Source organism: Balaenoptera borealis (genome assembly GCF_965194805.1).
Source record: "Balaenoptera borealis genome assembly, chromosome: 17".
NCBI lineage: Eukaryota > Metazoa > Chordata > Mammalia > Artiodactyla > Balaenopteridae > Balaenoptera > Balaenoptera borealis.
In genome coordinates, this window is record NC_138876.1 from 9,864,301 (window position 1) to 9,877,798 (window position 13,498).

General features: G+C 40.9%; 1 protein-coding gene across 3 annotated transcripts in view; it reads left to right on the forward strand.

The window, feature by feature from the left end:
- The window catches only part of ADCY8 (adenylate cyclase 8), a 230,034-nt gene that overhangs the window by 136,322 nt on the left and 80,214 nt on the right, over positions 1–13,498 (forward strand). For 2 of the 3 annotated variants that reach the window (XM_082363043.1, XM_082363044.1), the window contains exon 8: positions 3,231–3,428. The exons of the other annotated variant lie outside the window; for it this stretch is intronic. In XM_082363043.1, coding sequence (XP_082219169.1) covers positions 3,231–3,428 — 198 coding nt within the window. The remainder of the gene's footprint in view (positions 1–3,230; positions 3,429–13,498) is intronic. 3 annotated transcript variants of the gene reach the window in all.

The window sequence follows — 13,498 nt, forward strand, 5'->3', positions numbered from 1 at the left end:
ATTTGAAAGCTTATGCTATTTTTTAACATGATTCTGATCTCCCTCACACTAGTCCTGTAAGTCTTAAAGGGAGAAAACCATATTCTATTGAAAATAGCCTGTTCCATCATAGACTCTAAGCAGGCAGATAAGATGTGTTACACATTTCCCCAATACTGCTTACAAGTGAATCACTGTGAAGATATCAGCTTATGAATCTTTAGTGTTGGCCGCATTATCTTACTGGAGGCCAACACAAGGTGAAATCATCTTAGTGGCCATTACTAGTGGAGAAGGAGTATCACAGATAATCTCAAACTATAGTATCCCCCAAAGCCATTCATACTTTTCAGTGGTGCACTGGGGGTAAATGAAAGCAGATGATTTCTTTTCCTAATTCCAACCTGCTTGACTTACTGAGTTGATGCTGGTCTTCCCTTGAGCATGTATGTCCTGAAGGTGTGAGGTAGGTTGAGAGAGATTGCTTGTCAAACAGCAGGTATAATTGTCGTATGTAATTGACAAAACAAATGATCAGAAAAGGAATGGCTGAGCATAGACTACCTGCATTAAAATACTAGGGATATAATTGCAAGGAGTAAAAATAATTGCCTGGGCAAGAAAAGCATTCTCCATCTCAGCATCATTGACATTTTGATGCAAGGACTCCTTCCCAGCTCTTAATTGTAACCTGGTGGCAATGAGGAAAGAAAGAGAGGTGCTTCCAAGTTTATCTCTCACTTGAAGCAGCCACACAGACCGTCAATAAGGGGCAGGGGAGCTCTGAAAGTAGGAAGTTTTACTGGTCTCTGCCTTACAAGAGTGGTCAATGGCACGGGCACTCAGGAAGCAACATCTATTCCTGGTTTTCCAAAGGTCTCCCTACAGACCGCAGTCAATCCCTGATAACATTTTCACCAGTCCCCATCAATACGAGAAAAATGGGGACATTCATTAAGTTAAATGCATTCAGTGTGAAGAACAATCCTTTGTTTTGAGCTTATGTCATTCTTGTTGTAAAAAAAACATGCCCTTTCTTTTATGAAATGGTGGTCCTATAGAGGGTTGTAGCTGTGGCAATCACTGCTGCTACTGCTATAATTTATATAAATCAGTCCAAAAATATTTTTGAAACTCCCCTTCTCTGAAATCCAGAGGTCTAAGAGCCATTGAAGGCATGAGGGACTGGTAGAGTGGAAGGCTCAATTCAGTTCAAAGAAGGAAAACTGTAGGAAAATAAAAATTACAAAGAGAGAGAGAAATGCCTAACTGTGGATCTGCGTAGATAGTGAGCTGATTTCCTCTCCTTTCCTGTCAGATCCCAGCACCAAGCATTTGCCAGGGGAGCATTTTCGCATCTCTAAGCCAGAATGTATGTCCAGACGAGGGCAGCTTGAGTGTCTTCTCCACCTCCTCTCCAAGGTAGAAGACTAAATTTTGTCGTTTTCCAAACTATGTGGAGAGAATTTCTGCCCAAGAAACCAATAGGAGATCCACAGAGGGTGGGCTCCAGTCTCTTTCACCTTCTGAGATGCTGTTCTAACATCATTTAATCCCAGGGCTCAAGCCCTCTGGCCCTACACGGACCCTGCTGTTCTGTTTGCTGGAACATTGGTCCCTGCTTCCCTCTCTGTGCTCCAGCTCTCCTCCTCACCTCTCATCCTGCCATACCTCCCCCGAACATCTATCTTTTTCTCTGTGGTAGCCTCCTTCATACTCAGAGCTGAAATTAACTTCAGTGCCCTAAGAGCATATACTTTACTTTTGCGTGTTGGCACATGCAACTCCATCCTTTATCCTGGGGCTGCAGAAGAAGGTTTCCGTAAATTCTACCAGTGATGAAGCCCTGCTCAAGAATTCTTTAGAGACTTTGAATTTAGGTTACGTTGAATATCTCCATGAAGCTTAAAAGGAAGAGTCCAACAGTACCATAGGAGGAATACTTATGGAATGGGCTAGAAGGCTCCGTGAGATCAAAGCCCCCAACTCTGGCTCTGGCTCTGGGGTCAGAGGATCTGACCTGGCTGCAGAAAAGCTGATGGCTCATGAGCGTGATTCTCTGAGGCTCACAGGTACATGAAGGGTTCAGGCAGAAGGACCTCCAAGATGTTCTGTCAGCTCTCACAGGCTGCCATTTGATGACTACACCATCTTATCTCAGTCTAGCCTATGGTCTAACATTGGCCAAGGTGAGAGGCTGGCAGAGAAATGAAGATGCAGTGAGTCTGTACAGAAGCAGAGTTTTCTCTTCCCCTTTACAGATGTTCAGCATCCTGTACCTCTTCCCCAAGGAAATCTTTTGAGGGAGGAGATGAGCATCCTTGTCCTTATATCTCTCCAGCTCCAACTCCCAAGTTTTTGGTCAAAGAAGCTGTCTTAAACTGGAGTTGTGAGTGAGCATTGCATTTGGCTAGATCCAACCAGTTGATCTTGGCACCTGCAGCTAAATTGCCAGGACACAGAGTCCTCCCTGCCAAATCTGGTGTGTCTTCAAAAGCCACAGCTGTTTCTGCATCCACGTGGCCACACCCAGTGACCAACCACGGTGGTTGTGCCTTTCCCCACCTCCTGCTGTTTAACCTGTGAAATGGTGAGAGGCTGAAACTGCTTGCATTTTTTTTTGCCTAAAGGAAATTAAAAACATATATCTATGTGAAGATATAGATATATAATGGTCTGTGGGGAAAAAAACGTTCGTCTAGTGTAAAAATCTGACAATCTTTATCAAGTTTAAGGAGCAGATCCTGGCTCATTTGGCTGTTCATGAGGAATGCTAAAAAAAAAATGCAAGTCATTGGTCCCCAAGTCTCTCCACCACAATTAAAGGAAAGACCACATGAAAATGTGGAATCTACTTGGTTGGAGAGGATCATTTCCACGGACTTTTCAGATCTGTTTTCCTTTCTGCTATTTGTATTGGTTTTCTTTCTCTCATGCCAGCGATGTGCCTGGTTAGAGAAAGGGTCTTGATTAACACTTCCAAGCCAACAACTCTCCAAATAACCTGAACCAAGGGAATTCAGTGCACCTACACAGAGGAAAGAGAAATATCCCTCTTGATATGCTATTTTTGCCAGGTTGTGTTTCTCTGAACCAAATGCTAACTTATCAGCTTCTGTAGGTTTCACTGAATACAACTGCTTGGAATGCTGTTACTGTTTGCAATGCAACCTAATCTGAACACATTGCATTTCTTTTTAATCCAAAGGGGACTAGCAGATTTATTGTGTTTGCATGTGCTTTCCCCCTAGACTCTGGCTGCCCTAACAAGAAATTCAATAAATCTACTTCCAAACCATCTCGCACAAGCTTTGCATGTCCAGTCGGGGCCTGAGGAAATTAACAAGAGAATAGAACATACCATCGACTTGCGGAGTGGCGATAAATTGAGAAGAGAGCATATCAAGCCATTCTCACTGATGTTTAAAGACTCCAGCCTGGAGCACAAGGTAGACCTGGGTCTCCATAGTGGCTCTTTCTCTGGAATAAATTGTCGTAAATGTTCATGGGACTAGAGAGAGCCCAGGGGCTGTGGTTTTGGTTGGTGTGTTTGTTGTTTGTTTGGTTGGTTTGGTACTGTCTTTTCTTTTTCTCTTTGAAAATCATGAGTAGACTGAAGGCCATGAAAGGAGATGCTGGTTAGATAAAGAGAGCCTCAGCTTTGCTTTTTAAGGAAAAGATGAGGGAAAGAACAAAGGAGTTCCTTCCACTTTGAGATTATTAACCCAAATGTCATTAGCACCCACTTGCCTTTGATTGTAGGTGAATCTGCCAACCTTTGTAACATAATATATGAGGGCACCTGATAACCTAATGCAAGCATTAATGATAAACACTGTCTTTCTTAGACTGGAGACACCTGTTCTCCCATTTTCCCAGTCGTCCACTGCTCAGACCCCCTGATGTAAGGCATAGTAGGTGGGTTGTGGATTCAGGGTTGGGTTCGAATTCCACCTCTGTCACTTCCATGCTAGGTGACCGTCAGTAAGTAAAGGATTCTGTGAGCACGAAGTCCTCTCTGTACAATGAGGATGATGGGCGTGCCTCCCTCTTAGGTTATGACGAAAGGCTCCAGGCAATGCCTTGATCAGATCAACTGTTCAAAAGTAGCCGGCATTACCATACTGCTGATGACTTTTTTCCATGCCCCTTCTCCCAGCCCAGCTCCAAACTGCAGAGTGTAGTGGGGAGGTGGTGCTGTCCCTGCTTAACTGGGCTCCTCTTTTGCACTGATGGAGGCTGACAGACCTTCTTTGACTGAGCACAGGAGGTGCCTGGCATCTGCAGGAGCTTCCGGCAAGAACAGCAGGGAATTTGCAAGCAAATTTCAGGAGTTTGATTCTATACTGTGCAAAGCTCCAGTGAACAATTTTTTGTGAGTCTGCTCAGCTGCCTGGGAGATTCTCCTTTCCTAGGCTTGGAGAATTCACACTTCTGTGCACATGCATTATTCCCAGCGAATCTCTTTGATAAACTCCCTGAAGGTTGCAAACTCCAAAGTACTATCTTCACCTGTGATTGACAATTTGAAATGTATCGTGTCTATGTACTAACAAAACAAAAGGAAAAGAAACATTTTGCCTGTTAAACAGTCCCCCTCAAATAGCAGGTGGACTTCTCTTGTTAGTAATATAACTAAGGGCTTACCGTCCAAATTAAATGCATTTTCTTTCCTGCTTGCTACATGGAAGGAGCTAGGAAGAGCAGGGTGGTCTTGCAAAGAATCTTCTCAATTAGCCTGTGTAAATACCTGTGTCCAGAGCTATACAAAACCCTTTTTATTCATTCTTGCTAAAGAGGTACTTGCTTCACTAATGACCTGACCCTTGCAGACTAGAGATAATTTCTAATGTGTTTTATTCAGTAGTGTCTGGCCTGCACCTGCAGGCACCTGGTGTTGGAAGGGGGATGGATCTAGGGGAGGCACAGTGTATCTGAGGTTGATTTCCGTGACCAGCTTCTAGGAGAAGCAGAGGGCGGCATCCTGGATGGACATGCAGGGATGAGGCCACTGGCAGTCCAGCTTTGCATCACCTAGCGTGTGCTCTGCGTCGTGTAGGTTACGGGAGTGAAGGCAAGTGGGCACATCAGCTAATGTTCACTCCCCTCGTGTTACAGAGACGGCCCTCGTGACCCCTGCTCTGAGACCCTCTCCAGGGGCTGCGTTACTGCTGAGCAGAGGATATATCAAAAGTCATAGTCAGTGGGTATTTACCAAATACCAGGCACTATTCTAAGCTGTTTGCACAAATTGACTAACAATGACAGTATGAAGTAGATGTTATTAGGAGCCTCATTTTATACTTGCTGAAATGGAGACATGGAGAAATGATTAAGTAGCCTACCCAAACTCGAACTGTCAGTAGAAGGGCTGCGATCTGAGCCCACTGTGACCCCAAAGCCAGCGCCCTTGTCTGTTCACGACACCGCCCCTCCGAGGAGCCCTGGGGACTTACTCTCCCAGGCCCTTGTCCGAAGAAGGCAATCCTATGCTAGCTTCATCCTCTTCTCTTTGAACTTTGGATGAGGTGGGAGGCACAGGACAGGGGTTTGGGAGAGAGATCAAGTAAGAAAGGGTCCTAAAAACTTTACCAAAATAACAGGGTCTTCAAATCCATAGGACTCCAGAGTTAGAGAACAGCATCAGTGTGAATCTACTCTGTGCCTGGTGTTTCTGTATATTGGTCTACTGCCTCAGGGAAACAGTACTATCTTGCTTCCAGAAGAGAAAACTGAGCCTCCTAGAGGTTAAGGAGAGGTCATAGGTCTCAGAATCTGGATGCCTATTTCATTGACTCTAAGGTACCACCAACTGTGAGGTGCTTGATTTTTCTATGCAGTGCTAAGAAAAACCACCCAATGAGCTGTGCTTACACCCTCAAGGTAAAAATGAACAGGAAAAAAAACCCACCCAGCAGACAGTAAGGAAATTCACATGCCTCTATCTGGGTACTGGTTAGATTTAAAAAAAAAAAAGAACTCTCCAAGAAGTTGAATCCAAAATGAAATTCCTGAGTTCACACACTGAATGTGATCTTAAAAAAAAAAAAAAAAAAAAGTCAGGCAGAGAATTTAAAATGGTTCTGGATTCATATTGCCCCCTGGTGACCAGCAGAAGCAATCACAAACCTCCCTGGAAGTACTCATGTTTCAAGACTCCTTTGATAGTTAAGATACTTTCTGATTTCAGAGATGTTAAAAGGTGGGGTAAAAATTGTGCATCTTAGATGTGTGGAAATATTTACAGTATTTGTGACTCCAGTCTTTTCTCTTCCCACTGCCCTACCCTGCTTCTTGGGAGCAAGTTTGGACCATAAAAGTATGTTTTCTGAAAGGAAAAATGGAAATGGAAAGAATGATTTTACCTTGGAAATTCTGTAGGGAAGAAATTTTTGAAAATTTCTTTTCAAACAGAAAAGAAATTCTGTTTGAACAATATACAGATATATGAACAGGGGAAACTGTTCTCCACTCCACCTTTATTCGTGAATTGGAGAACACAAAAAACTCTTCTGAAATGTCATCCAGACACTTCCTGGTTACATTAGTTTATAAAAATTAGCATATCTAGCAAGTGTTATGAGAAATGGGACTTTTATATGTCTCCTGGTGTTGCATAAATAGTTGTTGAATGAATGAAGACTCAGGTTAACGAGAATCTTTGAGGAGATTACCTCGCAGCTGGTCTCAGGATATATTTTTGTGAATTCTAAGAACCAAAAGACATGGGTTGGTTTTGGTCTGACTCTTGGCAGTGGAGTTTCCGGAGAGACGATTGTCAGGTTCTGCTCACTCCTTGCCGTGTCATTTCATGGTGGTTCCCACACATACACACAGAGGAATCCTTAGAGTTAAGCTTCAGGAAAGTGTGCTCATGACTCATTTGTCTTAGCCAAGTTTGAGCAGCACATTTTCCTTCTGTGTTCCAGGGTTTTTGCTTCTGTGAAATGAGATAGTTGGACAGCTCCTAATAGCTTTCAGCAGTCAGTGCTATGAGGTTGTGAATTCCCTAGGGTCATGATGAACACATGTGCTAGTTTGCCTGGTTTACATCCATTTTCTCAGTGTAATTATAAATAGCACCTCCGTTCACTCAAAAATCACACGGGTGACAAGTCACGTGACCCAAGGGTTAGACCTTGGCCAGGTTAGAATTAGTGGTTCTCAACATCTTCACTTCCCTGCAACCACATGAGGTCTCTGGGAAGACCCCAGGATGGGGGAGGGGCCCTAATCCCATCCTCAAAGGTCCCCTCCACTTCCTCCCAGATTTCACAGAAGAATCCTCTGCCCTTCTTTAGTTTCCAGCTAAAATTTCCTAAGGGAGCTGACAGATCTCAGGGGCAAACAAAAATTAGAACTATGGTAAAGAGATGTAGGAAACATGACATGTTTGTCAAATACTGTCAATCATATTGGAATTTTTTCCTTTATTATGTATGATTCTTTTTCTTCCTAAAAAAAATTAATTCATTTTCACTGGCAAAAGCTTATACCAAGCATATAAGGCAAGAAGAAGAAAATGACATCTCTTGTGATCTTACAACCCTGGATAACCACTGTTAACATTTTGGCATCTGTCATGCTAGTCTTTCATGAGTATGATTCTTTATACTTATCTATGCAATTTTTCTATTAAAACAGGACCGTTTTGTACATTGTGCCTTGTAACATAGTGTTAAGCATTTTTGCTTGGGCTTTTCCCCACATTATTAAATGTTTAGTTACAAAATAATTTTTGTAACTGCATACTAATCCAGTGCATGTTTTAACCATTTTGGGCTTTTTATTCCTCTCAGTTTTTCACTATTATAAATTATAAATTGCGTTGCAATGACTATTGTCATAGTTAAATCATACATCCATGTTTAATTATTTTCTTAGGATAAAATCGTAAGAATGGGTATGAGAATGCACATTTTAAAATACTTGATGTGCATTCTGAAATCATGCTCAAAAATTATGCCTATACTTTTTAAAACTTGCCAACTTGATAAGATACAAGCAGCATCTTCCTGCCATTTAAAAAAAAATTGAGGTTGAAGGTCTTTCTGTATGTTTTTTATGTTTTGGTCTTTATATTTCTTCTTTTGTGATTTGCACACTTGTCTTAATTGTGCAATCTGCCCATTTATCTTAACTGTGTGACTTAAACTTTTGTCTTAATTGTAATCTTTTATTGTGATGCTCACCTCTGTCTTATTGATTTGTGTATATTCTTTATATAGTGAAGAACTTAACCCCAGAACACTTAAGAAGGTGATATTTCTCAGCCTCTGGCCCTTATTTCTCTTCTAGGACAAGACTCTGAATGAAGCTTAGGATGGGGAAGGCAACTAATTATAATTATTTATGAATGTTTCCAGGCCAGAGAAACCAACCCAAAACTTTCAGTGCCTTAAGAGAGCTTAATAACATAAAAACACTTATTTGGAGTGACCTCACTCAGCTTAGTGTTACAAAAACAGTGTGACCATCTCAGAATGAGGCAACTTCCTCATCTTGACTGAAGATTAAGATGTTTAATAAATGCTTCAAAATTGATTGAAAATTTATGTTTTGATGTGGGTATTCTAGTGGGATAAGTGTTAAAATCAAACCATATCAATGACGATTAGATTTCCTTCCTTCTTTCAATGCTGATATCTTTCTGTTAAATTCTGAATTGTTTTTCTTTGAGAAATCAAGGCCTCCTTTGTCAATATTACAAATTTAGCAATAAAAAGCCTCTTTGTCCTAGGATAATAGTTTTCAAACTTGAGGATCACCTGGGGCTCTTGTTTAAAATGCAGGTACCTGCCCATCACTCTGCCCCCAAGATTCTGATTTTGCAAGGGACCTACATTTTGAGAAAACCCTTCTGGGATTCCATTGTCCTGAGTTGTCACCTTTCTCTGTCCTTGGCGGCACATTAGGACTTGGGCTAGTCACTTGCTTCATGCCTTCAGAGACCAGGTCACATCAGCAGTTTCCGAGTCCATACTCAAGGCCAACATGACCTCAGACAGGCCTAGAAGGAATGTTTCCATAAGCCTCCCAATGCCCCCAGGAGGTCAGGCTCGGGGGTCAAAGAGACCTTGGTTCAAATCCCACTTTGGAAATAGATGTGGGTGCAATGGATTCATTTACCGATCATATTGGATACTGACAAGTTGGTAGCTTTCCATCACTCAGATGGACACCCTGGCACACATGAAAAAGCTTCATTTATTTCACAAGTGTTTGGTCTTTGCTAAAAGACAGAGGAAAGAACGTATACTTGATTACTGAGTAGACATGACTTGAACCCGATTCCTGCTAGATACTGGCTGGGTGATGCAGGACAAGTTGTTTGATCTCAGTGAGATGACAATGATCATACTACCTGCCCCTCATTGGATTGTTCTGAAAATTAGATGACATAATACTCATATAATAGATGTTTGAATAAATGCAATAGTTATTGTTTTCCCTTTCCTCCTGATGAATTCTGTGCCAATCCAATTCTGGGTGAGGCTACACCCTTACTTAAAATAAATCTTACACTTCTAGAGCTTCTTTAGAGAAACTACTTCATTAAAAAGGGTGGGGGGGAGAGCAGTCTTAACGTGTTTGTATCCCAGGGTACCAGGGTCGTGACTTTCATAAATACAGGTTTATATAAGTACGTAAAGGTGTGTCCTAAGCAAGTACACACCTATAGGCCATTGATAGTGCTTGCTATGAACCAAGTTTGGTGCTGAAAATTTTCAAAACATTCATTTAATATTACTTTTGTTCCATCAGTAACCACATAAAAACAAGGATTTGTCACACAAGGAAACCTTTAGATAATCCTTTGGCTGAGTACAAGTGGTTCTTATCTCTGTTCAGAATTTCACTCAGTTTTCTCTATCTTTAATAAAGAAAGTCAAAGCTAAGTGGAGGCTTAAGAGATTTCAGGAAAAATGTATCACAGACTTTGAAATGTTTCTTCTTCCCATAAACTCCTATTGGAGTTACAGTGAGTAGACTAAAATAATTAAGGAGGAATTTCAGCAAAGCAAAGAAGGCTAGGCAAATGAATGAATAATCTGATGGATTAAGATGTTGGATTCTGGAATTAGGTAATGAGAAAAATGCTTTTGTCTGTTTTCGGAGATGTTCAGAATTTGTTGAAACACATCATTTCTTATTTAGATGCAGAGGAGAGGAACGTGGAACATCGAACCAAGTGGTCTTTGGTGTTCGCTCTCATTTATCTGAATTAGACTCCTCCTGATCATTTTCATGACCTTATTTTTAAAAATTCTTTTGAAGGAATTATTCTGTTGTAGGCTCAGGTTACTCTTGAGTTTTACTTCTCTAATAAGGCTCAGAATAATAAGAATATTTAGGCCACCTCCTTCAGGTAAGAAGGACAGACTTCAAAGAGACTTAGGGGGAAAAAAAAATCCATCCCTATTCAAACAGTAGCTAAGTGAGACTCCTTTACATTCTTGATATTACCTTGTAAAATTCCTGCTATTTCTATACCCTCTAGGTAGTCAAATGATATCAAGGGCCATTTCACTTGTATCTTTTCATCAGACCAATTAGCTAGCTCCAGTCCCACAAAGCCAGCATTTTCAGAGTCAGGAGTACCAATTTCACCTATAATAATGTACTGTAGAATGATAGAATTATAATGATTTCAACCTAAAGGTCATCAGCTCAGCCCTTAAAGTAATCCTAGTGTTTCATGTGTGGATATCACCATTACCTATAACCAGGGGCTTCTAGGCAAGGAATAAAGGAACAGTTATCACTCTCACTGTTGGGGGACTGGGCCAGTCAAGAAAGGAAGAGTCTTTTCTCCCAAGGATGGGAGATTTGGGAGGAGCTGGGAGAATGGTGGGTTGGAAACTTTATGAAGTTCTGCTTGGGAATTCTCCTATGACAATCCATCCCCCTACCAAGGAAGACCATATATTGTCATTATCAAAAATATTTATATAACTTATTATCATTGAGTCTTCTGTCATCTCTGGGATGGCATCCTTCCAGCCTCATTCTTCTGAACCTGTCCATCTTAAATACATGCTAGCATGACCTTGTGAGTTTACTAAATATGAGGAAATCTACTTTGTTCAAAGGTCAACTTACTTGGGAAGACATATACCAGTGAGACATTCCTCAGATACACCTGTCACTCGTAGAATTGTGCTTGAAAATGATTTGGTTAGACGCTAGACACCAGGATAGGGAATATATTCTATTTCAAAATATGAAATTATTGAAAATTAGTTCCTAGCTTTTTTATTGCAATTGCTTTTCACCCAAATGGTCTAATTTAAGGGAGCTCTAGCCAGTGCCATCCTCCATAATGCATGAATTCAACAGAACAGACGTTACATTCCTTCGTTCACTCATGCAAAATGAGCAGATTGTCCCAGTTGAGATTCTTCTTTAACAAACATATTAATTTATATTAATGAGAGATGTGCTAGAAAATTATCTTTTTTCAAATTAGATTTATCCAAAGGTGGAATGGGCTCTCAAGTGAGGGGCTGATTTCCCCCATCACACTCAGGCAGGAGTTAATGGCTCATTTCTGAGAGGTTTTACTGAGTGAAATCAGCATTACTAAGAGCTGGACCAAGGTGACAGATAAAATCCATTTCACCTATAAAATTTTTCAATCCACATACACACTTGAAACAAAGACCAGAATCATTGTAGTTTGGACAATTAACTAGATTATTGCTATGATTAGAAGCATCCTCTACATCTGGTAGGGATGTAAGAATTTAGTCAGTACCTTTTAGCTCATAGTCGAAGAGGAGGATCTAGCAGAGCGGGGTGATTTCCCTCCAACCCACCTAGGAAGATTTTCCGGGCATGCCTCAGGCAAAGAAACATAGCAAATTAGAAGCTCTGTCCATCACCTCTGCAAGCTAGCTTCCCTGGTCACACCTCTGTGGATGAACAATCTAGAATGGGCTTTACCTTGTGTGATCACACTTGGGGTTCCAGGCTTCCTTTTGACAGATCTAGGAACCCACAGATCCTCATGGCTCTGAGTTCACTTATGAATATGCCTTTCAAGAGCATGCAGGGCCGACATCCACAGACATGAACAAAATGGAACACAAGTTCTTCCTGCTCCACTTCTTTAGAAGGGAACCCAAGTCTCAACCTGATCAAATCAAGTAGGAATATTCATTTTAAAGACAATTTTTTTATTATTTGAAGACGGTGGTCCCTCTTATTCTGTTGCATTTAATAAAATCCACTGTATCTTTTCTTTTCTTCCCCGTTATTTGTTCACTCCTCTAGGCCTTAAGAAAAGGGTTCTTTACATTGCATTGCTATGTGCTGAGGAACCATTCATTAGTCATGAAAATGCAGCGGTGCCAATTCATTAAACTAATTCGTGGGCTGGTTATGAGGTCCATTCTTTGCCCAGATCATGTTTCACCTTCATTCTAATGAAGATTTACATAGACTCAAATTTTTAACCCATTTTCTTTCTTTGTACTGTAAACCACATCACTGAAATATAACAAGACACATGATCATGCACCTTGTGAAGATGATTTTACCTTGAAGATAGCAAAGTGGCAGCAGTTAGTGCAGCCAATGAGACCTTGCACTTTCTGGATTCCCTCCTTACAATCCGTGAGGTCCTACTTGAGTTCCTCAATTATTCTAACCTTCAGAGTCATTATCTGCAAAATGGCGATATGATAAATGGGATCTTCTTTAAAGTGCTGTTATGATAATTAAATGAGATCATCCACATAAAGCATGTAGCATATTGCTTACCTTGCACTAGATAATACTCATTATTACTCAATTTGTTACACTAGATTTTGACCATTTCCTGAATCAACCAAAACCTTACAGATTGAAAAGTAATAATACAGTTGTTCCTCTGTATCAGCAGGGCCTTGATTCCAGGACCCCCCCCCACCCCGTAGATACCAATATCCACAGACACTCAAATCCCTTATATACAATGGCATAGTATTTGCATATAATCTACACACATCCTCTCATATACTTCAAGTAATCTCTAACTTACTTGTAATACCTAGTACAATATAAAGGCTATGTTAATAGTTGCAAATGCAGTGTAAGTACTATGCAAATAGGTGCCGGTGAGTGGCAAGTTAAAGTTTTGATTTGGGGAACTTTCTGGGGTTTTTTTTCATGAATATTTTTGATTTGTGGTTGGTTGAATCTGATGTGGAACCCCTGGATACAGAGGGCTGACTATAATCAAAATTCTAATCTAAGCTCTCAAAGGAAGCATTTGTATTTGTTCCAAGTGGCATGGTCTTTTTAATTGGTATTAATCCCATTTATAGTTGGCTCAGTTACTGTCTTCAGGCATTTCCTGCCCAAAGACACTGATCTAGGAGCCAGGAGATGTGGCTTATTGTCTGAACTTTGCCACCAACCACCTAATTGACTTTGACCAGCTCTTTCCCCTATCTGATTCTCAAGTTCCTCATTTGTAACATATACAGTTGCCAAGTCCTCTTACAGACCGAGGACTCAATGAATTATAAGGGCC